We start from the raw sequence: 25,446 nt of genomic DNA, 5'->3' as shown, positions 1-25,446 counted from the left end.
TTTACTCTTAAATAACTGGGTCAGATTTAACCACATTTCATACACTTATTATTTAGCACAAGAGCAAGAATGTTTCAAGTTTACAAAGCAAAAATATCAGAAAAAATTATTTAGAATTCAATCTAAATCTGGTCGTTTTTATGCAATAATTTCGCTGCAAATTATCCCACAAGAAATATTTTTATGTCACCTTAAAATTCAAAATTTTATCTTTTCAATGATGCTAATTTTATTTCCGTTCAATTTTTAGTAGTTTTCGAAATTTTTATAAACAATGGAAGAGCAGACGATTTCGAAGTAAAGAAATTTATCGATACTCCGTTGCTAGGATACGATGAGACTTTTTTGGCATTGTTTTTTTAGTGGTTTAAAAAAATTCTAAAGTTTATTAAGAATAAAATTGAAAATGATAAAAAGTTTTCGTTTACAGCAATATAATATATAAAATATGTTTTCGCCAGAAAAACTCAATGTTTTGATGCTCAATAAAAAAAACTCAATGTTTTGATGCTTAGATTTTGGCACAATTTGCCTTTATTTTTTGTAAATTATCTATATTTCACAAAAAATGTAAAATTATTTATTTCAAGCTTTCATTTCAGCAAAATACCTATTCCCCCCCCCTAAAAAAATAATTGTTTTTTAGCCTCTCAATGTTATTTTTATACTATGGAATTTTAATAATAAATTACTTTTAAGGGGAAACTGTACTTATAACAGCAGCAATTTTTATAAAGATTGACAAAATGGAACATTTGTTAAATACTATATAAATAAGATTTCTTCTTCTAATATTAGTATCTTTCACGTCTGTCGGTTAAAAATTTCCTAAAGATAGAGAATATAATTTTGAAGCGGTTAATTCCTATTAATAAAATTCGCTACAGGATAAATTAATTCAGCGATGAATGATTGGATAACTGATTAGTTAAAATGCTAAAATAATTAGAAGGAAAATCCAAAATATCAAATCAGACAATCAAAAATAACAAAAAACAAAAAATTAGCTATCATAATTCCGAGATAATATGTATTTAATTTCAGTACAAAATTTGTGAATTAATTTTCAATTAATCATTATTGCATAATATTATATGATACGATCTATATTTATTTTGTAAATAAAAACCTACATCCGAAAAAAACAAGTTAGCCGTATTTTAATATGCATAAGATGTATATTAAATAATAATTTAAGTCTGATAAAAGTTGCGAATAAGAAATTTGAGTTTTATTATAGATATTTTATAACTTCACAAGATAAAGCAAACTGTTTAAGTTCGTTTCCTTTTCTTCTACACGTCTTTTGTTACCAGCACATTTTCACAAACAGAAACCACATATTCTATTACACATATTTTTCTTCGTTAACGAAAGTGAAATTGACACCAGACACATGCAAATTTAAACTGTTTTTTTTTTTTTTTTTTTTTTTTTTTTTTTTTTTTTTACTGTTTTGCTACCTTGTTTTATTTATTTAAAATAAAATTCATATTTATTATCCAAGGAAGCTATTTACATAAACAAAACTATCTCTTTCGAAAAAAAAAACGAGTTTCTCGTTTTAGGGGTGTTATTAGACTAAGTAACATTTCTAGGACGATCTAGGGTTTCATAGCAAGTTCGAAGGCTTTAAAAAAAGTTGCATAACATTCTATTCCAATTATTTTATTTATTATTTTAAAAATTATGTAAAATCAAAGTTTTTACGATGAAAAAATGCCATTAGAATGGTTTTAAGTAATAATAAAAGAATTGATTAACCCCTTTTTAAAAAAAAAAAATCAATGTAAATTAAATATAGTTATTTTTTTTCTTTCTTCCTTTTATCTAGAGAAAGATTTTCTAACAAATAATAATACGCGAAAAGTCGTTTTAATGTTTAGATTTTAAAATAAATATTTATAAGTTGTTATACTATCGATAATTTTTTTAAATTTACGCCATGCATGACATAAAAACGTTTAAAATTCTGTACAAAACAGAAGTAATTATTTTTGCAAAATTTTAAAAACCAAAATGATTTTTAGCGATGCCAATTTTATTTTTGCATATTTTTTATTTCTCTAATTATAATAACATTTAAATATATTTTACAATTATACTTTTCATTGTTACTGGTCTTGCACTCGCATTCGTTATAGAATTTTACTTTAGATGCTATTTCACGAAAATGCTTTTCATTATTGCCGTGAAAACGATTTCATTTCTTAAATATATTATAAGTGAAAAAAACAATAGTTTATAAAATAATGAAATTGATAAAAAAATTTTTTTTGAAATCAGTAAATTGCAAGAATACATTTTTATTCGAAAACAGGCAAATTGTGACATTAGAGAATTTTTTTATTCTTAATAAAAGGTTTAAAAAATACTTAATATCATTTACGAATATTTTTTTTAATATTGAGAAGCAAAAAGAATGAAGAGATTTTGAATAACTAATAACTTTCAAGAAATTTGATTTCAAAAATATATTTCTACCAATCTTCTTAGTTTCTATATTAAATGTTTTCAAAAAAGTATCTATCCCATAAATTTTAATAAACTGAAAAGTATAATATTGAATGTCATATTCTCCTTCTAATCAATTAACAAAAATTTGACCTGACAATTTATAGATTATTTTGATAATCAAATTCTTTATTATTTTATGCGAAATGTATTTCCCTTTTCATGATAGAATTAGAATAGATATGAACTTTTAAAATGCATAATAGGACATTATTATATCCTTAATTTTTCTATGAATGTGGTTACTTGTAATGAAATATACTATAGAGATCACTTTATTATCTAATTTTATATTTTATCTCCTAAGTAACTAAAGATTGAAAAACCAGAGAATTTTTTAAAAAGTCAAAGATCTCGTTATATTATGAGAAACAAAATTATTACAAAGTATCAAAGGATTTAGCGAATTTCAAAGACACGGAATGAACAGATTCTATCTTTTAGTACGTTATTCTTAAGAACTATTACCTAGCCGTGGTAAAGTAAAAAATGTTTTTCCCACCATTAGTTTATAAAAGTCGTTCAGTTTCAGAACTTTTCATTACAATTATTTGTGAGAAAGCTTTGCAGCAGAATAAAACCTTAAACCCATAAAGAGAAAGTTGAGGCCTGCTATTAAAACATAATTGATTCCTCTTATTCGATTTACAAAGTTAAAAGATCTATTATTTATAGGAAAAAACAAACATCAAAAATTAAGTTGATTTTAAAATTTGATGGTGATGTATGATTTGATGATGTTAAAAATACATCGACATTATTTGTTGAAGATGTCTTTTTAATCCTTTAGAATAAGAGAAAGTTTCATTTAAATGTTTTAGATTTCTTTTACATCAACTTGAAAAAAAAATAGAAGATTATATATATCTCCTTATTGAAATTTTTATTTTAAAAATTAATCCTTTTCATGCTGCCTCTAATTTTGAGGCTTATGTCTTCTTAATTCTAAATTTTGCATAAATCAAATTTTTATTATGACCATACAATATTCGAACAAGTAGGCTTCACTATAGCATAAAACAGTTAATTCCTATATTATTATGACATGTTTAATTCAAATCAATCTTGAATGACATATTCCATTGTAGGATAATATATTTTGACGCTATGTTATTATGATATATTTGATTTAGATCTCTTTTTAATGGCCCCCTTCATTGTAGTATATTTCAATACAATGATATATTTTATTTAAATTGTTCTTTAAAGGTGTACTCTATTACATTATAATATATTTCGACACTATACTACTATGACATATTTGATTTAAATCAGCCTACATTGGTTCATCCAATGTGATATATATTTCTAAATTATACTACTATGATATATTTGATTTAAATCATTCTCCAATGTCTTATTCCATTGTAGTATAATATATTTTGACTCTATTGTATATATATTGACGTATGATAGGCAATGGAGAAAGATCTAAATTGAACTATCATAGCTGTATAGAATAACATATTTCTACTTTATACTACTATGATATTATCAAATTAAATCATTATCCAATGTCATACTCTACAGTAGTATAACATTTTGACTCTATACTGCCATGAAACTATCGTAGCAATATGGAAACAAAATATAATATACTACAGTGGAGTACGAAATCCGAGAGTGATTTAATTCAAATATATAATACAATAATGTAAAAATATTTTATATTGAATAAGCCAATGGAGACTGATTTAAATTAAATATGCCACAGTAATATAAGGTCGAAATATATTATACTGTAATGAAATACACCATTAAAGAATAATTTAAATCAAATATCAAAGTAATATAGTATCGAAATACAGTACAGTGGAGTAAGCCATTGGAGAAAGTCTAAATTGGACTTACTCCACTGTAGTGTATTTCGATATTATACTACTTTGATATATTTGATTTAAATTATTCTCCAATGGTGTGTTCTATTATAGTGTATTTTGTCACTATCTTACTATGGTTATATTTGATTTAAATCAATCTAAAAGTTATCATACATTTTTAATCATACTACTATGAAATTTGATTTAAATCATTCTCCAATTTCGTACTCCACTGTAGTCTAATATAATGGTTTATCCAGTGTAATATTATATATTTCTACATTATACTACTATGATATATTTGATTTAAATCATTCTCTAATTTCGTACTCTATTATAATATATTTTGACATTATCTTACGATGGTTATATTTGATTTAAATCAATCTCCAATTGCTAATACATTTCGACATCATATACTATGATATATTCGATTTTAATCATTCCCCAGTTTCATACTCCACTATAGTGAAATACATTTCGTCACTATACTACCATGATATATTCACTTTAAATCAATTTTTAATAGTGCACTACGCTTAAATCTTTTAAAACTGCCACGAGATTTCTATCTACCTGATGCAAGAGTATAAAGAGAAAAGCATCTCATCTTCCATACAGCGCAACTCGCATATTCAACACAAAACAAATTGCTATTTATCAAAACGCTGTTAATCACAGCGGCAGATGAAGTGGTTGAAGGAGCCAGAATGTTAAACAACTTGGAGAAAGACAGAAGCCATTAGTCTTCAGACACTGATAAATGTTTTTATCGCCCTCAGATTAATGTAAAAGGCTGCGTTTTTATTTAGTCAAAATAGTGATTACAGTCTCTTCTATAACAGTGATTATGGCCAAACTAATGATTGCAACCACGCTCCCGAAAAACCATTAAGAAGTTGACTGTTGACGACTCGAAATAAATGATCCCGGCGTGTGCCTGCCTAGTAATGGGCAAAGCGTGCACCCATTTAATTAAACGAGTGTTCGTTTGCGTGAAGAATGAGTAAAGAAAATATTGAATTTTAGTGTCTATTTTATAGCTTGACTAATGCGCCTTGAAATTGTTTTGTGCGTTTCAAGATAAGACAGAAATGACTGACAACGTGTGCGTTTGATGAATAACTTTAGTGGACTGGGAAGTATTGTTTTATGACGCTTTTGGGCGTGGGAATTTCAAATTCTTTAAAAATTTTAAAAATTATGAAATACATTATTGATTGATATCTCCTTTTATCGTTAATTTATTAATTTTAATAAATATTCTGCATTATATTGCGTTATATTTTTATTCAGAATTATTGCTGCTTTTACAAGAGTGCATTTTCTTGATTTTGTTCCAAAGTATTGCATTTTTTAAACAAAAGTAACTAAAATTCTTTTACATACACTTAACTTGAGCTGTATAAAATGCCATTCTAAAAGTGAATTGAAGAATAGTTAATTTTCAATATTTTTCCTGTTTAATTGGAAAAAATTTTCCATAAAAAATTTGCTTCTGATGAAATACTTAATTGCGACTTAATAGGAAATTTAAAAATTATGGTTATGTGTTTGCTAATTTTTAACAATTAATAGCAATTTCAGGAATTACATATCTATTATTATTCATGAAAAATTTATTGAATAGATATTTTAAATCAAATTCAATTTTGAATCAAATTTATATAATTTGACTTCTGTATTTAATAATTGAACATATTCCAAGTTGTATCGTTTTGTGCTCAAAGAATTCAATTTATAATTGAACATATTCAAGGTATATAGTTTTCCGCTAAAAGGATTCATTTTATAACAGAACATATTCCAAAGTAAATTGTTTTGTGCTCAAAAAAATTCATTTTGTAATAGAACATATTCCAAAGTAAATTGTTTTGTCCTCAAAAAATTCATTTTGTAATTGAACATATTCAAGGTATATTGCTTCGTGCTAAATAATTTATTTTTAAATGCAGGTGAAAAATATTAATTTTAAAGTTATTCATCGGGGCCGCACTACTTACAAATACAAAGTATTAGAATTTATAGAAAAGAATTGTAAATGCATAAAAGTAATAATTCAGTTGGATTAGGAAAAAATATAGACAAATTCTTAAAATTGACACTTATAAAATTATTATGACAGTCCGATTTATAAAATTTAATCTCTCTTTTTTTTAAAATCAACATGCACTTAAAATGAGCTGCTCTAAATTAATACACGATTCCATTTTTTACGCATACGGAAATAAAGGAAAATCGAATTTTTTAAACTGAAATTTCGAAAGAGTAGAAAAGAATTTTAAACATTTACAAAAATATATATGGTTTTATTTACTGTGAATTCGTTTTAATCGTCATTAAATAGTGCTTCAATAATTTCGAAAGGTTGAAAAAAAAATATTTGAATGAGATTGGGGGGGGGGGAGAGAAATCACAGCATCGAAATAGTTTGGTAATTATCCTTTTCTATACCTAAAAATAATAAATTTAATATTTCAAAAAGTTTTAGTGTTATTATTTGAACTAATTGAAAAAAGAAAAAACAGTAGCTAAAAAGGAATCAAGGGAGGCAAAAATCTAATTTTATTTGCAAATGTGAATGGAAGATTTAAATAATTGATTTTGCTTTTTTTCTTATCAATTAAACAAACTTAATCAAAATAATTTTGTTATACGATATCCATATTTGTGGATTTTCAAATTTCCTTACAATTTTTTTCATAAATAAAATATAAAATTACATTGGTTAATACTGTAATGAACGACATAAAAACCAAACTTTGAATCTGAAGGAAAATAGTTTAAAAATTGTTATTTTCCCTTTGTAAACCTGTTTCACTTATTACAATAATCAAGTACCTATTGCCAAACTACAGTGAATTTAGAGATTTAAGAAATTTTTTTCACTTTGCTTTTTGATTTTTTTTATCCTGATATCAAGGCTTATGAAATTATGCTTGCTCAAATGAAATGAAAACTATTCAAAAAAATTATAGAAACTCAGATTTTCCTCTCAAAATTTTAATCTTTACAGTGTTTTGTATAAATTATTTTTACTTGCACTTTCATAACCATTATTTCAAAATTATTGTTTCCATCGATCTATATAAACAAATATTTATTTAAAAATTAATAAGAAAGGCCTATTAAGTAAAATATCAAAAAATGAAAGCAAAAGCAACTAAGAAAACACATCAAATATTTTCGTACATTTTTATCATCGAAAAGTATTGCATAATAAATCGTTTGGAAATTAAATTTGTTTTACATTTTTGATTTCCTTATTTTGGTATAACATTGCGACTAATGCTTGGCTGGCAGAAAAACTAATCTAACCTAAAAACACATATGTATGAACAAAACTTTACTCCGACATATAAAAAAAAGTATCATTTATTTTGATTTTAACAATTTATTTTTCCCGTTACAATGCCTTAAACAATACCAGTTTTGAAAGTTACAACTTTTAATTTTTGAAAAATTAAAAAACACAAAATAAAAAATTTTCTACATTTTCTTTAAAGATTATGCTACCGCTGTCAAGAAAGTGTAAAAAATTAACTGTTTTATTATTTGAATACATATAGTCTTTATTAATTAAGAAAAATTTCTGTTATTCAAAAGAATTAATATCATAATAAAAATATAATGAATTAGAAAAAAATACAATATATATATATATACATATCATATGTAAGACAAGAAAGCGAAGTCAGAATGGTATAAAAATTTTTTATCGATTTTTATAGCCGGTTCAAAACTTTAATCAGAACTAGTTTTGATAATTAGAATCCAAGTTGAAAATTCGATTCAAATATTATACAAGAGCTGGTTGTTGACGGAAAATTTTCACATGCTATTGTTAATTTATATAAAAATAATTCATTAGGATTCAACTAAAATTTTTAAAAATATTGAGAACAGGTTCCTTATGAAATTAAAAATTTCATTTCAAATCATTAAATAATATTTTTTTTATTTGAACAAAATTTTATAATTCATTAATATTTAATCAGAATAATAATTATAAAGACTGAAAACCAATTTACGCTTACAAAAATAGTTATTTCTCTTCAAATTGGATTTTTGGAATTACTTTATCCCAAGATAACATAAATTATTAAGTATACTGAAAACGTAAATAAAGAAAGACAAGAGAACTAATTTGATTCACACGTCTTATAAAATTAATAGAGTATAAAATTATGTTTCTAAAAATGTAAACACTGACAGATCAAGAAAATTTAATCCAAAAATAACTGAATATGACCTTAATCTTGATATTGAAAAATGAATAAATAAGTAAACAGAACTTACCAGGCTTAGGTACACTTCTTTTAACTTGCATCCATTTGTAGGTGGGCACTGGATGTTGTTGCTGTTGCTGAGGTGCTGTCCTATGATACGGATTAACCCCATTTACTTGCTGGCACTCAGTGCCTGGGACGGGGTGTTGAGGTTCGTAGGTATCACCGTACGGAGACCCGTACACACTGCCGGCTCTCCTGTTCATACTGGCCGCATGTTGTTGCTGATGCTGCATGCTGTGAAAAGATGGATTGTGGTGATATCCAGGCATGTATTCAGCGTTGGCAGGTATATCATAGTCGTAGGCAGAAAAGTACTGCTGCTGACAATAAGGCTGGTGCTGGCGATGAACAGTACTGCTGCCGCCGTAGACAGCAGCCTGACTAGCATTAGCGTCCAAATTAGTGTAGCTTAGTCCATTAGGTTCATTAATTATCTGGTGGGGCAAGTGGCTAGTCGGTGGTTCAGCTGGTTCGGAATATCCATAGTGGGGTTGGTCACTGCTGCCGTAGAACAACTTGGTATCCCCACCGCCGTAAAACAATTTACTATCGCCGTTCCCGCCGTAATCCAGCATGGGAGGTTGTTGCGGACAAGCGCCGTAAACAGCGTTGGTGCTGTTCATCATCATCTTTCAAAACACCTTTCTTTTTATTTTTTTATTTCTTCAGCAATTATGAATCCTTCAAAAAAAAAAAAGCACTTTTTTCTTTAATATTTTTATTGTCTTCTTTCCTTTCACAAAACGCGCCGCTGCTTACTGAAAGAGAATCAAGCGCTGTAGTAAATTAGCTGTCTGGCTTTGGTACAGATAAATCGGAAAATAAATGGATGAGGAATCATGCTGCTCCAACTGTAGTTGACAGAAAAATATAGGAGTTCGCGAGCTGTACGGAGTGCGTGTGTGTGTAAGTGCAGTAGAGCCGGACGGGGTAGAAAAGAGGGGTGTATGGAAGCGGTCACGTGGTCGCTGATCGGACCAATGAAGTAAGGCCCGCGTGATAGATGAAGTGACAAGTTACTCTTTTTTTTCAACTTGGGCTGCTCCTCGTTTCTGAGAACCTCCAAGTCCGTCCACTTTTTGCGCGTGAGAGAAGTCGTACACGTTCCTTTGCTCGTCCACAGAGAGCCCACTTTCTGGTAATCGCATGCACTGACCGCTTGGACCTGCGCGCTACCCTGTCGCCATGGAAACCGGAGAGGAGGGGGTGGGAGCGTGTTTGAGGGGGGTGGGAGAGAAGGTATTTTCCAAGTCAACAGCTGCCCCAGCCGGACAAGTGGCGGGGTTTTTCTTCTTCTTAACGCCTTGTCTTGAAGGGGTGCAGGGTTACAGTTAAAGATCTTAGTTTTTGTTCCTTGAAAGAATTATATCTATCACTCTACATTACTTTTTATTTATTTATTTATTCCTTTCTTGGAAACGCAAAGAATTTCAGAACAGGAAAGACGCCGAACTTTGAAGGTAAGTTTCCTTTTTTTGGTCAATAAGATGCTGATATATAAAAAAATTCTAAACAAATTTAGATATTATTTTTAATTTTTTATAGACTAATACAAAATACATAGTAAAGATCTATTTTTATATTAAAAATGAATTGTATCAGTTAATATATTTCATTTTCATTCGATTTTCAAAATATTTAATTCTAACTTCCCAGTCCAATAGATTGTCTTGATTGTCTGTAATGTTTTACTATAGATGGCAAGTTCGAGACGTCTTTTAATCAATATATTTTATTTTAAGATCTTTTATTCTTTTTACCATGGAAATTGACAATTCTTTTTAAACCCAATATACTACTTAAATGTTTATCTTTTCTTCTCTGTCATACTCAGATTATATATATATATAACAGCTTATGCATGAATTCAAAGATATTTCATTCGATTAATTTCTATTTTAACTATAGTTAAATTTACAATGAAAATCATAACTGAAGTTCTTTCTTAAATTTTTATAATCTGGTTTCGTAAATTATTTTTAGCTTTCTACTGACAATTAAAAATCGTGCTACTTAATAACTGAAAATTCTTAACCAAATAATTCAGAAAAGGATGATTTAGTCCTAATGTTCAATAAAAACCAGTAAAGAAGATTCCAGCAACAAAAAGTCACGAAAGTTTTTGGTTACAGAGAATAGGTTCTAAATTTTAAGCTTGTCGGCACTCTCAAAGAACATAATAATTTTTTGCTCTTTCTTTCCCCGACTCTTTCAAAAACTGAAAGAAAAAAATAAACAAATAAATCTAAACACGCAAACTTAGTATCACGCGATTCATTTTTACTTTTCCCTCTCTATAAAAGCAGGAGTACCAAGTCTAGTTGAAGATTGCAAGTCGGTTCAAATTGTCGTTGCTTTTTAAGGCGGAGCTTCTGTTTCCCTCACTTTTTTTCAACGTTCCTGTTCTTCCTGAACGTGCAAAAACGCATTTATGCCCACGAGAAGTGTCGTGCTGTTTATCCGTAGGAAACAATCAGCCAAAAAAGAAACACGTTACACTTCAGTGTGCGCCATCAGTAGTGGCTGAAGCCGTCATCCAAGGTTTTTGTCACGAAAACAATAATACAACTTCACCAGACGCTTTGTAGCGATATCAAACCAATTGCACCAAGTAAAAAAATTCAATAGCAAGTGTTATCACGATAGACACTTCCTTCAACTGAAGCAATAGTTTTCGGGTCTCAGAAAAAGTAAATATTCATAATTTTAATAAGTATAGAAGTGGAAATTGCGTCTGTTACAGTTATTTTCCAAAGTTTATGTAGCTAAGTTTCAGTATTTTGAATATGCCCTTTGTAGCAATGTCAAAGAGGACCGATAACACCAAATTAAGGATTCGATAGCAATTGTTATCAAGGCTAAAACCTAATTTATATATTTTTGTTCAGAAACAGTAAATGTTCATAGTTCCGCCACATTCAGAAATTGTAGTTTAAAAAAATTAGTTTCTTTTTTTCTTAGTTGAAGCATCAAAGTTTCAGCCTTTTTAACTTAGAGTCTAAATCGAATTAGATAGAACCAACAACAGAACTAATAGTACCAATTAAGAATGGTAAACAATTTCTTCGGTTGAAGCGATATCTTTTGGAGCAGAGATGAAGTAAACATTCATTAGCACGGAAGTGGAAATTGAGTTTGTGAAAATTACAGTGATTTTCCAGAACTGTTTCAACTAAATTTCAGTATTTTTAGTTTGATAGTATTCAGTTGGATTAAGCAGAACCAACAACAGTATTAAATGAATTAGCCAATTAATTAAGAGTTCGATAGCAGCTATTATCACGATAAACACTTCCTTTAATTGGAGCAATTGTTTTTCTGAATTCAGAAAAAGTAAATGTTCAAACTGTGGAAGAGCACAGAAGCGGAAGCTTTGGCTGTATTTGTTTATCCGTCTTTGTCAGACTCCAGTATTTTTGGTTTGAACTAGCTCAGTTGGGATTAAGTATCGAAATAAAATATAGAAATTAACAGATTAGACTTACCATCATATAATTCTTCCAGATGCATATGAGTAAATCCTAGGTGAAAATGGTCCTTTGCACTGTAGAATATTTTTTTATTTATCTTAAGCTGCTTAAATTAAATAGAGGTTAAAGAATTGGTTAAGAGAACGAAATCGGGAAGAAAAACTTTTGTGTTGGATATTTTTAAGAGGACTACCAAAACTTTAAAAAAGTTTGAAAAGGCAAAGTTCGTCCAAAAGGTTTCATTGGCCACCTGGAATCTTTTTTTCCAAAATCATAAAAGCATCATCGCCATAAGCACATCATCGATATAAACATTAAATAAAAGAAAAAAAGCAATAAAGTGCATTTTAGTAATATATTGACTAAACAAATGCACTTATCATAAGTTTCACATCCACAAGACAATAATCAGATTTCAATGCAATCTAACAGTTCGTTAATTAAAATTTAAATCAATAAACACCAAAGTTTCCAAGGACCGTAAAAAAGAAACACGATAACGTCCAGAAAATGCAATAAATCGTAGAATTTTCACCACGAATCACTATTAAAAGCACACTATTTTGATATTTATAGAAAGACTTTTTTTTCGAACCCGGGAATACACGAACTGCATCGTGCGTGAAGTATTTTGCCAATGAACTCGAGTGTTCCGGGGTTTTCCCTCTGGGCTCTGCCACCCCCTGAAAAAAGGATCGATGGTTGGTTGCGTGCTGGGTGAGTAGACCCCCCTCCCGTCATCCCCTTAAATCGTCTGCGTTTGATGAATATTAAGCAAAGTGAGGAGAAAGGAGGTGCTTTAACAAGGATCAAGAGGGATTATAGAAAATGTTTCTCCTCTTGTTGTTAAATTGAAGTTCACGATGCTGAGTTGTTCCTGAAGAGGAGGAGCTTTCGAACAATTTTGGGTAGATAAAGGAACGATCCCTTGCGGGGGGGGGGGATCTGTACTCTCTTAATGGAATGTTCCAAAAATAAATAAATTAAAAAAATTAATTTAAAAAAACCCTTTTTTTTAAATGTGCTAAAAATGTGGATTTTTTTCCCCCGTTTCAATTATTTTCTATTTTTATAGTCTTCATTGTGCTAAATTCATTATAAATGTCATTTAATTCAGAGGAGAAGATTTTGAATTATTTTGGGTAGATAAAGGAACGATCCCTGGCGGTACGCCTTTACTCTTCTAATGGAATGTTACGAAAGCTAAATAAAGGTAAAAAGCAATTTTAAAAACACTTTTTTCGATAATATTTCGATAATATTTTTTAATTATTTTCTATTTTATAGTCTTCATTGTGCTAAATTCAGTATGAATGTAATTTGATTCCGAAATCTTCCTCCCCGCCCCTTCCTCTAATGCACTTATATGTGGAGGAAAGCAAAAATTAAATACTTTTACAGATATATTAACTATCGCTATTAACTATTTAATTCGATCAATATTATTAAATTGATGTATTATCGATTAAATTATAAATTAAACGTTCCAAAAACAAATTTCAAAAAATATAAAAAAAATTTGTGAGCCTCCTAAAATTGTGGAATTTTTTAATGTCAATTTCTGTTTTTAATACCAATTGTGCTAAATACAGTATAAATATTATTTTATTCCTAATTTTTCCCCTCTAATATATTATTATATGGCAACCCATGTTGGAAATGAAAAATCAAATACATTTAAATATTTATTATTAATTAAATTTTCGATATATTATTAATTCACTATTATTAAATCGATGTATTATTAAATAAAGTATAACTTAAATATTATTGATACAGTATCAGTTAAATTATAAATTTAATGTTTTAAAAACAAATCAACTTAAAAAGTAATTTAAAAAAACACTTTTCTCAATGTACTTAAAAATATATATATTTTTTTTATTTCAGTTATTTTCTATTTTTTAAATCTTCATTATATTAAATTCAATATGAACATTTAATTCCAAAATCTCTTTTTCTTTCTAGAACACTATTATGTGGTAACAAATACAGAGAATCAAAACTTAAATATATTATCGATAGGTTATTAATCAAATTCTGAAAATTTTAAATAGTGTTTTATTATCAAAAATAAATATATAAAATAAATTTCAAAAGTGACGCATCAGGAAATTCTTGAAATATTAATTGAAAAATTCCATTTTTAAAACTATGAAACAAGTCGAGCTTCATATTTATAAAGATGGGGAAAAATTTGCGTAAAAAATTAAATAAAAATGATTTAATCACTATAATTCTTTCAAATAAAGCACAGAAATATAAATTATATTAAAAATTTTTATTAACATATTTTGTTATATACTATAAATACGAGTTATTTTTGTCTTGCGTTTTTTTTTTTCAGATACAATTATTATTTTTTATTTAGTAGATATATTTCAGAAAATAAAGACAAATATTAGCTGTTAAAAATGTGATAACTACATTATTAAAAATCGGGTGCTAAAATATTGGATGAACCATCTTGACTTAATACTAATTGAGCTTCAATATTTTGTGTACCTTGTAGATAATCTTTAAATATAAAAAATGTTAAAACATGAAATATTTACTAAATAATTGATATCAACTAATAAATGTCTACTAACTAAATATCTACTAAATAATCAGACTATTTACTCATCTAATTTTCCAACATATATAATGAACGATTCAAAGTTTTATTATTACGAGATATATTTTAAAAGAACAAGAGCGAATTTTGGCAACGTAGGAAAGAAGCAGACGATTATTCATTATTTAAGAATCAAAATTTGGAACTTTCAATGAATCATACCGATAAGGATATTGTCATTTTTGCTAAGTTATAAGTTACTGATAGAAGTTACTTAGAATCTTTATTTAATTTGCTTTTCTTGACTCTAATAAATTTTTATTAATTGTTGTGATTTTCAAAAATATGAATTCTTAGGAGGGGAATAAATTTTTATTGAAGCTGAAATAAAATTACCAATGTTAATCACTTCAGAAAAAAGAAATGAAAGGAGATTCGAGCCTTTAATTCGAGACTTTGTGCCATGATAAAGACTCCACAGATTTACCCCACGCTTTTTTTAGACTCGGTTCTACCATTTTTACAGTATTCTTAATATTTGCTCTAAATTAAATAGTAACGATAATGTTACACATATATACAAAATATTTTAATATCGTCGTAACGCGGACTTGTATAAATGGAATAATTAAAACAATAAAAAATGCTGCAAAAAATAATTAAATTAAAAAAAAATTATCAGAGAAAAAATCTACGAAAATAAAATTGTCATCATTCAAAAACTAATATTAAAAAAATTTAATAATATAAAACAGTTTTTGTGCACTAATATGCTCCGAAGTTATTGAAGATAAATGTTAATTCACCAGTTATTTTTAACTAAAAGTCTTATTAAAATTTTAAAATCTCTTTTCACTTTCTAATGTGAAGTATAAAGGAAGTATTTCAATCGACAAATAATTCTAACTCGTGATTTTAATGTATCTCTATGTTTCAAAATTCCCTGAATTTGAAATTTTTTTTGCGTTATGTTGCTCCGTGAAAACGATAGGTCAAAAACGCTTTGAGCTAGAGACATGAAATGTATAGATCCAATATGTAGATTTCTTTGAAATTTTGTACAAGATCCATGAAGAGGAAATCTGTATGGCTTGTTGTTCAAATACAAGTGAATTTAATAACAACATAATTCAAAGATTTAAGAAGATAAAAATTTGATAAATAGATTTAGCATCTAAAATATAGACAGATATCAAATTTTGAACCAAATCTGTGCGGATTGATCCTTTGTCGTATCTATAATTTAGCATACAACGAAATAACTTTTAAACGCAGTGACTTAAATCAATGAAATTCGGTATGTTATATTGTGACAAAAACTGCAATTTTATGTAAAATTTTGCTGTCAATGGCAGGCAAAATGGTCTTTGAAATATATATTTGCCCGATAGATTCACTAAAAATGCAAGATTCTCTGCGAAGATCTGTATTTCGCAATTGTTGTTGCTCTCTAATGCCATGTAAGACATTCGTGGCCTTATTTAACATCCGCAGTGTGTGTGTATGGGGAAGGGAGTAAGATCTTTATTGATGAGTATAAGGTAAGATCTATATTGATTCTAATAAGATCTGTATTGGGAATAAGATCTATATTGATTCTAATAAGATCTGTATTGGGAATAAGATCTATATTGATTCTAATAAGATCTGTATTGGGAATAAGATCTATATTGATTCTAATAAGATCTGTATTGGGAATAAGATCTATATTGATTCGTAGCCTTATTTAACATCCGCAGTGTGTGTGTGTGTGTATGGGGTAGGGAGTAAGATCTTTATTGGTGAATATAAGTTAAGATCTATATTGATTCTAATAAGATCTATATTGATTCGTGGCCTTATTTAACATCCGCAGTGTGTGTGTGTGTGTGTGTGTGTGTGTGTGGGGTAGGGAGTAAGATCTTTATTGGTGAATATAAGTTAAGATCTTTATTGGTGAATATAAGTTAAGATCTATATTGATTCTAATAAGATCTGTATTGGGAATAAGATCTATATTGATTCGTGGCCTTATTTAACATCCGCAGTGTGTGTGTATGGGGAAGGGAGTAAGATCTTTATTGATGAGTATAAGTTAAGATCTATATTGATTCTAATAAGATCTGTATTGGGAATAAGATCTATATTGATTCGTAGCCTTATTTAACATCCGCAGTGTGTGTGTGTGTGTATGGGGTAGGGAGTAAGATCTTTATTGGTGAATATAAGTTAAGATCTATATTGATTCTAATAAAATCTGTATTGGGAATAAGATCTATATTGATTCGTGGCCTTATTTAACGTCCGCAGCATATGTGTATGTATGGGGAAAGGAATAAGATCTTTATTGATGAGTATGCGAGAAAAAATTTAGAGAGATCACCCCCGTTAGTTTTGTAAGCACCTACAATTCAAAAAGTAATTTGATAGTTCTTATTCTAACGATCTGGACTTAGAAAGTCTCAAACATTTTTTCATCGATCATTTATGATGCAAATTGCAGATAACATACTAGCCAAAACTATTAAACTATTAACTAGCCATATTATTAAAAATATCAAAACTGAAAAAAAAAGAAAAAGAACTTCATTGCGGCCATTTTAAAAATGTTCATCTTAATTTTCCTTCTCAAAATGAGCATTACTGATAATTTCTGTAAAGCTTTTATTGAATATTCGAGAGATTTTTTTTAAAGGCTGACACTTCAATTTATGTTACAAGCTAACTTTTTTTTTTTCTATCTGTAAAAAGTGCATACACATGTTTTTTCAAAGATTTGTCTTCAAGGAAGATTGTTACGAAAGAATTGTCTTATCACCTAAAAAAGACATGTCGATAGCACTATCTTGTCAATACAAAATAATCCATTTATCTGTTATCACCAGATGGCTGCGGTTTACGAGCGGATATTTCAAGTTTTATTAAATGCAGCATCTAAAGTGCTAATTTATGTGTATTAAAAGAGGCATTCTCAATGAAGTTTCCATTTTCAAGGCAGCATTATCTATTTTAACACATTTTGAGCGGTACACATTTGGATTACAGATGTTTTTCAGTACACAGTTATCATATGTGGACAAGATGTGTTAAGCAATACAATTGAACAGAATACAAAAGAACACTGTTTCCAGCTATTAACAGATGTTTAAGTTTCGATAAACCATCTCTTTTAGGGTATTTAAAGTCATCGGTGTTTTTAAATTCAAGGATAAGTTAGGTTGCATTAGATGTGTCCAAAAAATTACATTTTATATTAATCTCGCTGCGTAATTCTTTAAAATCCTATTTAGATGCGATGTTTGCAAATAAGTTTAAATATTTTTCAATGAAAATAAACTGATACTAAATATGACACGATAATAATATAATATAATATAAAACAATATAATAAAAATCTGAAATCGTAAAAAGAAACTCTCTAAACTAAACAAGATGCAACAGAAAATGGGCTTATTGCGTACCCGCGAAATCGCGGGATACGCAGCTGAGGGACCAACAGCATAATTTTTGCTGTTAAGTTTAAAAGTGTGGTAATTCGATTCAAGAATGCTCCCCCCTTACAGTTTTAGTGAGATAAAACTATATTTCAAATTACGCTTACTTTTTCATCCAGAATTTTTTTTTATCTAGGTAATTAAGATTGATGACTTTAAAAACCATTCACTTACGATTGCCAAGGACAAAAGATACAAATGTGTATAATTATCAAAAACAATTTGGAATTTGATGCCTTTGAGCTCTATTTTTAAATTTTAATCTTTGATATCTAATTAGCCAAGTAAATTCGAAAATTTTGATCAATTTTTTAACTTTATATTGAAAAGAAATACAAGGGACTGGTGAAAAATTCGAATTGCTGATGAAATCGAATCCAAAAGGAACAAATAAATTTTACTGTATCAGTATTTAAAAAAGAAATTTTTATGACAGCTAGTTTCCTTTACAGTTGCATAACAGAAGTTCATTTCTTTGCGGTTTAACCAAATGTACCTCAGAGCATTCGACCGTTTTGCCTGCAGTATACTGAGAGGTAGTAGGTAGTTGTGTAGCTGCGCAATAAATATAACCGCAACATTTTGATGAATTACAACGTTTTTAGGCTAAACAAGTCTACAATAATAATCTTTTAATTTTTTACAAGGATATTCTACTCACTTTAAAGAAAAAATTGCTTAACATATTTAACTACTGCTTTTATTTAAATGCAAGTAGTAATTAGCAGATAAATAAATACAAAAAGAAATTTGAAAAGTAACTTTGTAAATAAATAAAAGCATTAATTACACTAAATGAATAGAAACAGCACCATAAAATTAATTGCAAAGTTTTATACAGGGGATAAAAAGAAAGTTAATTTATTTTTACTACAAAATATATGATATATCAATGAGTTATATTTTTTTCCCCTAGTTAATTTAAATTTTCACTTCTTTGATATATCGCTTGTTAGTAAGAAATTCTTGTTAATATACTATTTGCCATAGTCCCACTTTATTTCTATTGATTTTAATATTTAAGAAATTATTTTAACCTAAGGATATTCGACAATATATTATCTAAGATCACAAAAGAAATAATTTTAAAAACAAATTCTTTCTTTGAAATTTAATTTAAATCCAAAATCAAACATAGAGCAATTTTTTTTGCAGCAATTATTATTTCAATAATATATATATTGCTCAGTGATAAAAATCCAAGAAGAAACGCATTCATATTTGACATTAAAAAAAATTGCTGTTTATTTGATTATTATTACGAAATCATCAAGTTTTTTTTTTTTTCAAAAAATTGAATTTTCAAAATATTTATAATTTTTTAAATATTATCTGAAGTTATGATTTTATTAATATTCTAAAATAACGAAAAAAATCTTATCAGCCGATAGATCAATACCGCAATACTATGTGTCCAAAGCAAGAAATTTATTATTTCTCGAACTAATCAGAGTGAAAAGTTGAAATTCAGATCAGTTTCAAGTGGCTAAAAAAAGTTTGAAAACGTTTTGACTAACTGTTAGTCCTTCCAACTAAATTACTTCTGACTACAACAACAACAAAAGGTTTTCCATGAATCAACTACCGCAATGAATCACTTTGAAGTCCGTTTATGTAATCACTCAATAAAACTTCATCTCCTTATCATTGATCTAGTTTATCTCCTTCCTAACTTCCAGGGACATATGATACCCGGCATAAATAAGTTCTCATCAACTCTGTTGAGAGATCCTAGTATTGTAAGTGTCAAAATAAAATGCCTGGAAAACGGCACTTTTTTTGCAAAAATAATCAGGAGAACTGATAGTGTGGATTCATTTGTGTGCCGACAAAAGAGTCGCTATCTTTCGGCTTTCCCATTGGCTGTTGGTACCCATTGCCAGAAAGAAAAAAAAATTGTGAATGCGATTGGTCGAGTACGAACCACATTCTTCGCGTAGTCTCAACCGGAAACGTCAGATTCAGATGTCAGTTTCTTTTTTCAGGAGGGGTGGTGGAATATATTTTGGGGTCAACAAGTGATAGGTCCCAGCTGCGAATATCTTGCTGGTTTTGATTACTTCTCTTGTCAAAATTTATCTTCGTTTTGTTTATTTTTTTTTCTTCTTCGGTTTCTTTGGAGTACGCAAAATCATTCCATCTTTTAATTTTTTTTTGAAGAAGATATTAAGTTTTGAAACACGAGATGTTTCAATCAGGGTGGGCGCATTTTTAGAAGAAAAAAAAAAAAGAGGGAACTCTAGATCTTTTAAATAGTTCTGAAAATGTTACAATTGGTAGAGTTAGAAGAGGGATTGTTATTGTGTTATAATTAATTTATTGTACGTTGTTTTTTTTTAAACATTTGAAGATCATAAAATTTAAAAAATGCTTTGATGATTTTATTTGAAATCAGCGCCAAGTGCCTCTGAGAGTTTCTAATATACTTCTTTGTTAAAGTAGAAAAATCGTGGACTTACAGAGTAAGGTCTTGACTACCGAACATGCTAAAATTTTTATTTTAAAATTTCTGCTCCTGAACGATTAGTGCTTCGTAGAATAAATGAAGAAAATCGAGAATGCATTTTAAACTGCTATTATTTTGCCTATTTCAACCAAAATTCGGTATAGAAATTACAATTTTAATTAAAAGATCACATAAAAAATTTCATTTACTGGAATCGTTATGTTTTTAAGTTAAAAAGTTTACATTCTTATGAAAGTCCAAACTGACAACACGTAAATGGATTAGATTCAAAATTTAACCAAATCAGGTAAATTTTGGATTCTCCAAAAAAAAAAAAAAAAAAAAGTGTGCCACATTTTATCTATTTGGTTTTAGACGTTATTGTGTTCACTTAAGCATGGTCAGACAGACAACTTTCTGTGTATAGAATTTGCTGAAATTCCGATAGATATCTGGTGTGAATGCCACATGTTAATTTTCTTTCGTTTAGCTCAAAGCATTTTTGACCATATTCACAAACAGATAAACAATTTTTTAAAAAAGTTTTTCTGATTCAGAAAGGTCTAAAATTTTGAGATTTATAAAAATTTCCAAGATAATTCTTTTACAATTGTTGCTTCGTATGCAAGAAAGTAAAAATCGGTACATTCAGATATGTTTGGATACTTTATCAAATTCCAAATTATTTTAGAATTTGCTGAAATTATTTAATATTATATTTTGCAGTTATTAAAAATAAAATAAAAAACAATTGATGCTTGGAAAAAGGGAATTTTTGACTATTATGATTGCGATCTAGGATACGATAAGATTATATAATCTGAATTACTATTATTTAAAGAACCAGGTTATAAGAACTATTTGTCAAAATTTTCTGACGTATATTTCTATATATTCTGCATATAAAGCAAAAGTAGCTAATGATAAATTTATTTAACTATTATTTAATTTTCTTTAAAAATAACTTATAAAATGGAGCATATTTATTTATCATTCTGATTATTTTGTCACGGCTTAAAAAATCATCTGCAAATAATCAATCCAAATTTTCAAAACGAACATTATTTCTATGGAACTTAATTCCAAACTTTTGACGAATTTGCAACCGTTTATGTATTATTTCCATAATTTATCGTTATTTAAACAGCCATCTGTAATAGATGAATGTCAAAATTAAACCGTTTTTAAGTTGCTTTTTTTAAACTAAACACATTTATTAAAAACTAAGAATAATTTAAAATACTATTTATTTATCAATTTATGCTTTCTAAAATGTAGCAGAAAAATAGAAAAATGTAATATTCCTGAAAGGAAAGCATTTAACATCACTAGAACCGCACAAAAAAAAAAATGACAAGCAGGATTGCCTATTTGAAATTTTTCTCATATACTCTAATAAATATTTGTGTATAAATAACCACATGGCATTGGCGAACAATGGTTACAAAAAGCCTATTGCAGTCCGATATTTTGCGATTTATCTTTGATATGTGGTTAATACATAAGTACCTGAAAACGAAATATGCATTTTGAATGTCTTTTTTTCGATCGATAATTGCCAAATGATATATAATTATATTAATATTCACAAGATTACATACCAGATTTCATTTATTTATGTCATTAAATTTTTGAATTATTGCGTTTACATGCTTTTAAAAAAGATGGTGCAGCAAACTGTCAACCTTTTGACCGATCTGATTCCAAATTTCATAGTGATCTTCATTTTAGATACTAAACCTATTTATCAATATTTTTTATTTAATTTCTTATGTTTTATAGCTATCATATTAACTTATATTTAGACTACCGCAAACATAGACATCTTCTGAATGGTTTTCGTGCAAAACTTCATAGAAATAACTGGTGTAAATTTCTAAGTTTCAAATAATTTGGTGTAAAGAACATATAACAAATTTCATTCATCTAGCTGAAAGCCTTTTTGAATTATCATGCTCATAGAAGGATAAGCATAATTCCAATGGATATGCTTCTCGGACTGAAAGAGTTCTGAAGCGTTGATATTCGTCAAATTCTTGAGTTCGAATTTTTTGATGATTAGAATACTTTTTTTTTTTTTTCGTATACAAAAAAGTGAGAAGAAGGGAACACTTAAACAAAAATCATTTCTATTTACAAAACGAATCTATAGGCTCGTAACTAAATATATTCGATTGCACAAGGGGAAAATACAACAAAATTTTCTTAATTTAACCTCTTTTTTTTTTTTTCATAGTCTAATTAGATGATACCTCCCGTATCAGAAATGTGCTGTTTTACTGATACCATTAAGATTCAGCAGAATGTTTAAGGTGTTTATGGTTTATGTGCTATTTTGTATCGAATTATATAACTATAGAGTCTTCATTGAAGTTAGAGAAACAATAATTCGATGCCCATATGACATACGAACATGATGGTTATAGGGTAAAAAACTGATAATCTTTTTAAAATTTTTAAAATCTCCTCCCTTTTTGTTTGTTATAGCGGTATCGATATATATTCAAAATAAACTATTTGTTTCTTTGTACTGTAGTCACATACGGTTAAAAAAAGTTAGAATAGGAAACGCATATTCAAACTGATGGTTAGAATATATAATTCGGAGGGCAGAAGTTTATAGATGCCTTATTTAATTAGAAAACTCATATCCAAGGGGAACCGCAACCAGTTTCAATCCTTTTGGAATAAATATTACCGAGCTTCAGTCTTTAAACTATCTATGATTATACTATTGAAAATTTGTCTTTATTTAGATATGATATTCTTTGAATCTTTTGGGTAGTAAATGGTAGATAATAATTTGGTGGAGAAGCTTAGAGACATAGTTTATTCGTCACGCTTACTTATTCATTCCTCAAAATTGTGAGATCTATTCCAAAATAGTGCTTTTTTTTTTATCTTAATAGGGCACGTATCTATAAATAACTTCACAATTTAACTTGTGCATTCGGAAAAGTAATTCGATGCAAAATTATTTACCCAATACAAGGGCTTGTTTATTATTCAAAAAAATACATGCCATCAAAAACATAACTTGTAAAAAAAAACCAAGTCTCGCAACTCAATTCTTCTATCGTAAAAAGTTGTGAGATCCATGTAATATCAAGTTGGTCAATTTATTCAGTCCCTACTTAAGGGTCCTTCTGTCTTAAGTTATTACATCATTAGCTAACCTAACAGCATCTTATAGTGACCATATCAATATTAAAAATCTTTTATGGTTTAAATAAATAGATTGACTTGGCCATCGCATGAAAACACAATGTATTTTTACATAAAATTAGATTACATTAACATATTATATTAAATTAGATTGTTTAGTGTGATTGCCAAGTCAATCTATTTATTTAAACCATAAAAGAGAAAAGGATGGTAGGGCTTCGAGAAAAGCATGGTACGGCTTGTTTTTGCTCGACTTGGCGGGGGCACTGCCCTGCCCCCAGATATATATATTTAATTGTTTTAAGTTGAATTTCCCCGAAAATTTCAATTACTTTTTACCATTCTGTAGGTATTTTTAACTGTTAAAATTGAAAAATAAATAAATAAGACGTCAAAATGAAGAGTGACCACAAGTTACTTCTCGAGTACAAAAGGTTAAAATATCGCAGAAGAATTATGATTCTACGATATATTTAACAAAGCATGAAAATCAGAAATGCACTAAATCTTTTGACGTTTAATCAATTATAGTACCAAACTTACAACACATTTAAACAGTTCTCTTACCTCAAATGAAACAATTTGCACGTGGAAATTAAATATAGATTTAAAAAATTTTTTTGACGATAAACGAAGTATCTTTTGATGATATTTCTTTATGATCTTTTGTATAAATATTCTCTTTTAAGGATTATGGATTTAAGGATCATGAATTTTTTGGTGAAAGATCTTCCCTCAAAAGTAATGATTCTCAAATTATTGACTCTTTTCAAAATTTAGAATGTTAGACCTGTATTTTCTTTTGCAAACAGATTAAAGTAAATATATAAGAAAAAGGAGGTGTATTTGGTTGAAAAGGATGTAAACGTGCAATACTAAAACCATTTTTTTTTTTTTAATGTTGAGCTGATATTATTGAATAATGATGAAAAGAACGACATTTGAATGTATCACTCGCAAAATCAATATTGCTTTGATAAAAATTCGGAGAAGAAGAAAAAGAATTACTTAATAAATTTTTGTCATATTCTGAAATATATTTTTCATATTTTAATGAAGAATTACCTACAATTGAAGTAGCAAATTTGAAATGAAAATTTTAAAGATGGAATGAATGCATATCTGAACGAAGCTTATATGTTAATAATAAAAAAATATCTTAGAAGTCGGCTTCTTCCATCTACCAGGAGATATCTACCATCTTTAACCTTTTGCACTCGGAAAAGTATTTCGATGCAAAATTATTCAGCTAACGCAAGGATTTGTTTATTGCTATGGAAATATATATATTCTAGTTTTAAGTTGAATTTTACCGAAAAATTAATCTATATCTTCTTACTATTTTTTAAAAATTAAAATTTAATAAATAAATTAATTAAACATCAAAATGATGCACCGTCTTGAATGGTGAGTGAGAGGCACCATCCGACGGCAAAGGGTTAATTGTTTTGAGTGTACATGCAACAGAAAGCATATGCAAATCAAAATATCGCAATCATTTTTCATTTTACCTTGGATATTACATTAAAAGAATTCAAATAAAATTATAAAATCATCTTATGAATCCTCTTTATAGCATCAAAATGGGTGAAAAGCAGTTTGTCTTTAAAGATTTATCTTTGTTCAAATTTCTTACTTTTTTTCTGCGCTTTGTTTCACCAGTAGTCAAATATGACGGCTGTCGATACTGCTTCATTCAATGGTGGTGG

At 28.1% G+C, this 25,446-nt stretch overlaps 1 protein-coding gene and 1 long non-coding RNA gene across 2 annotated transcripts in view; one reads left to right on the top strand and one right to left on the bottom strand.

Moving 5' to 3' along the window:
• The window catches only part of LOC129980998 (homeobox protein Hox-A1-like), a 68,064-nt gene extending 58,192 nt beyond the window's left edge, over nucleotides 1-9,872 (bottom strand). Inside the window, exon 1 of the mRNA XM_056091573.1 lies at nucleotides 8,634-9,872. Coding sequence (XP_055947548.1) covers nucleotides 8,634-9,255 — 622 coding nt within the window. The 5' untranslated portion in view covers nucleotides 9,256-9,872. The remainder of the gene's footprint in view (nucleotides 1-8,633) is intronic.
• An 86-nt stretch (nucleotides 9,873-9,958) lies between these two features.
• The window catches only part of LOC129980999 (uncharacterized), a 75,876-nt gene continuing 60,388 nt past the window's right edge, over nucleotides 9,959-25,446 (top strand). Inside the window, exon 1 of the long non-coding RNA XR_008785283.1 lies at nucleotides 9,959-10,086. This is a non-coding gene — a long non-coding RNA (uncharacterized LOC129980999). The remainder of the gene's footprint in view (nucleotides 10,087-25,446) is intronic.

Source organism: Argiope bruennichi, chromosome 8 (genome assembly GCF_947563725.1).
Source record: "Argiope bruennichi chromosome 8, qqArgBrue1.1, whole genome shotgun sequence".
Taxonomy (NCBI): domain Eukaryota; kingdom Metazoa; phylum Arthropoda; class Arachnida; order Araneae; family Araneidae; genus Argiope; species Argiope bruennichi.
The sequence above is the reverse complement of the archived record's forward strand: the minus strand, read 5'-3'. Positions and strand labels throughout refer to the sequence as shown.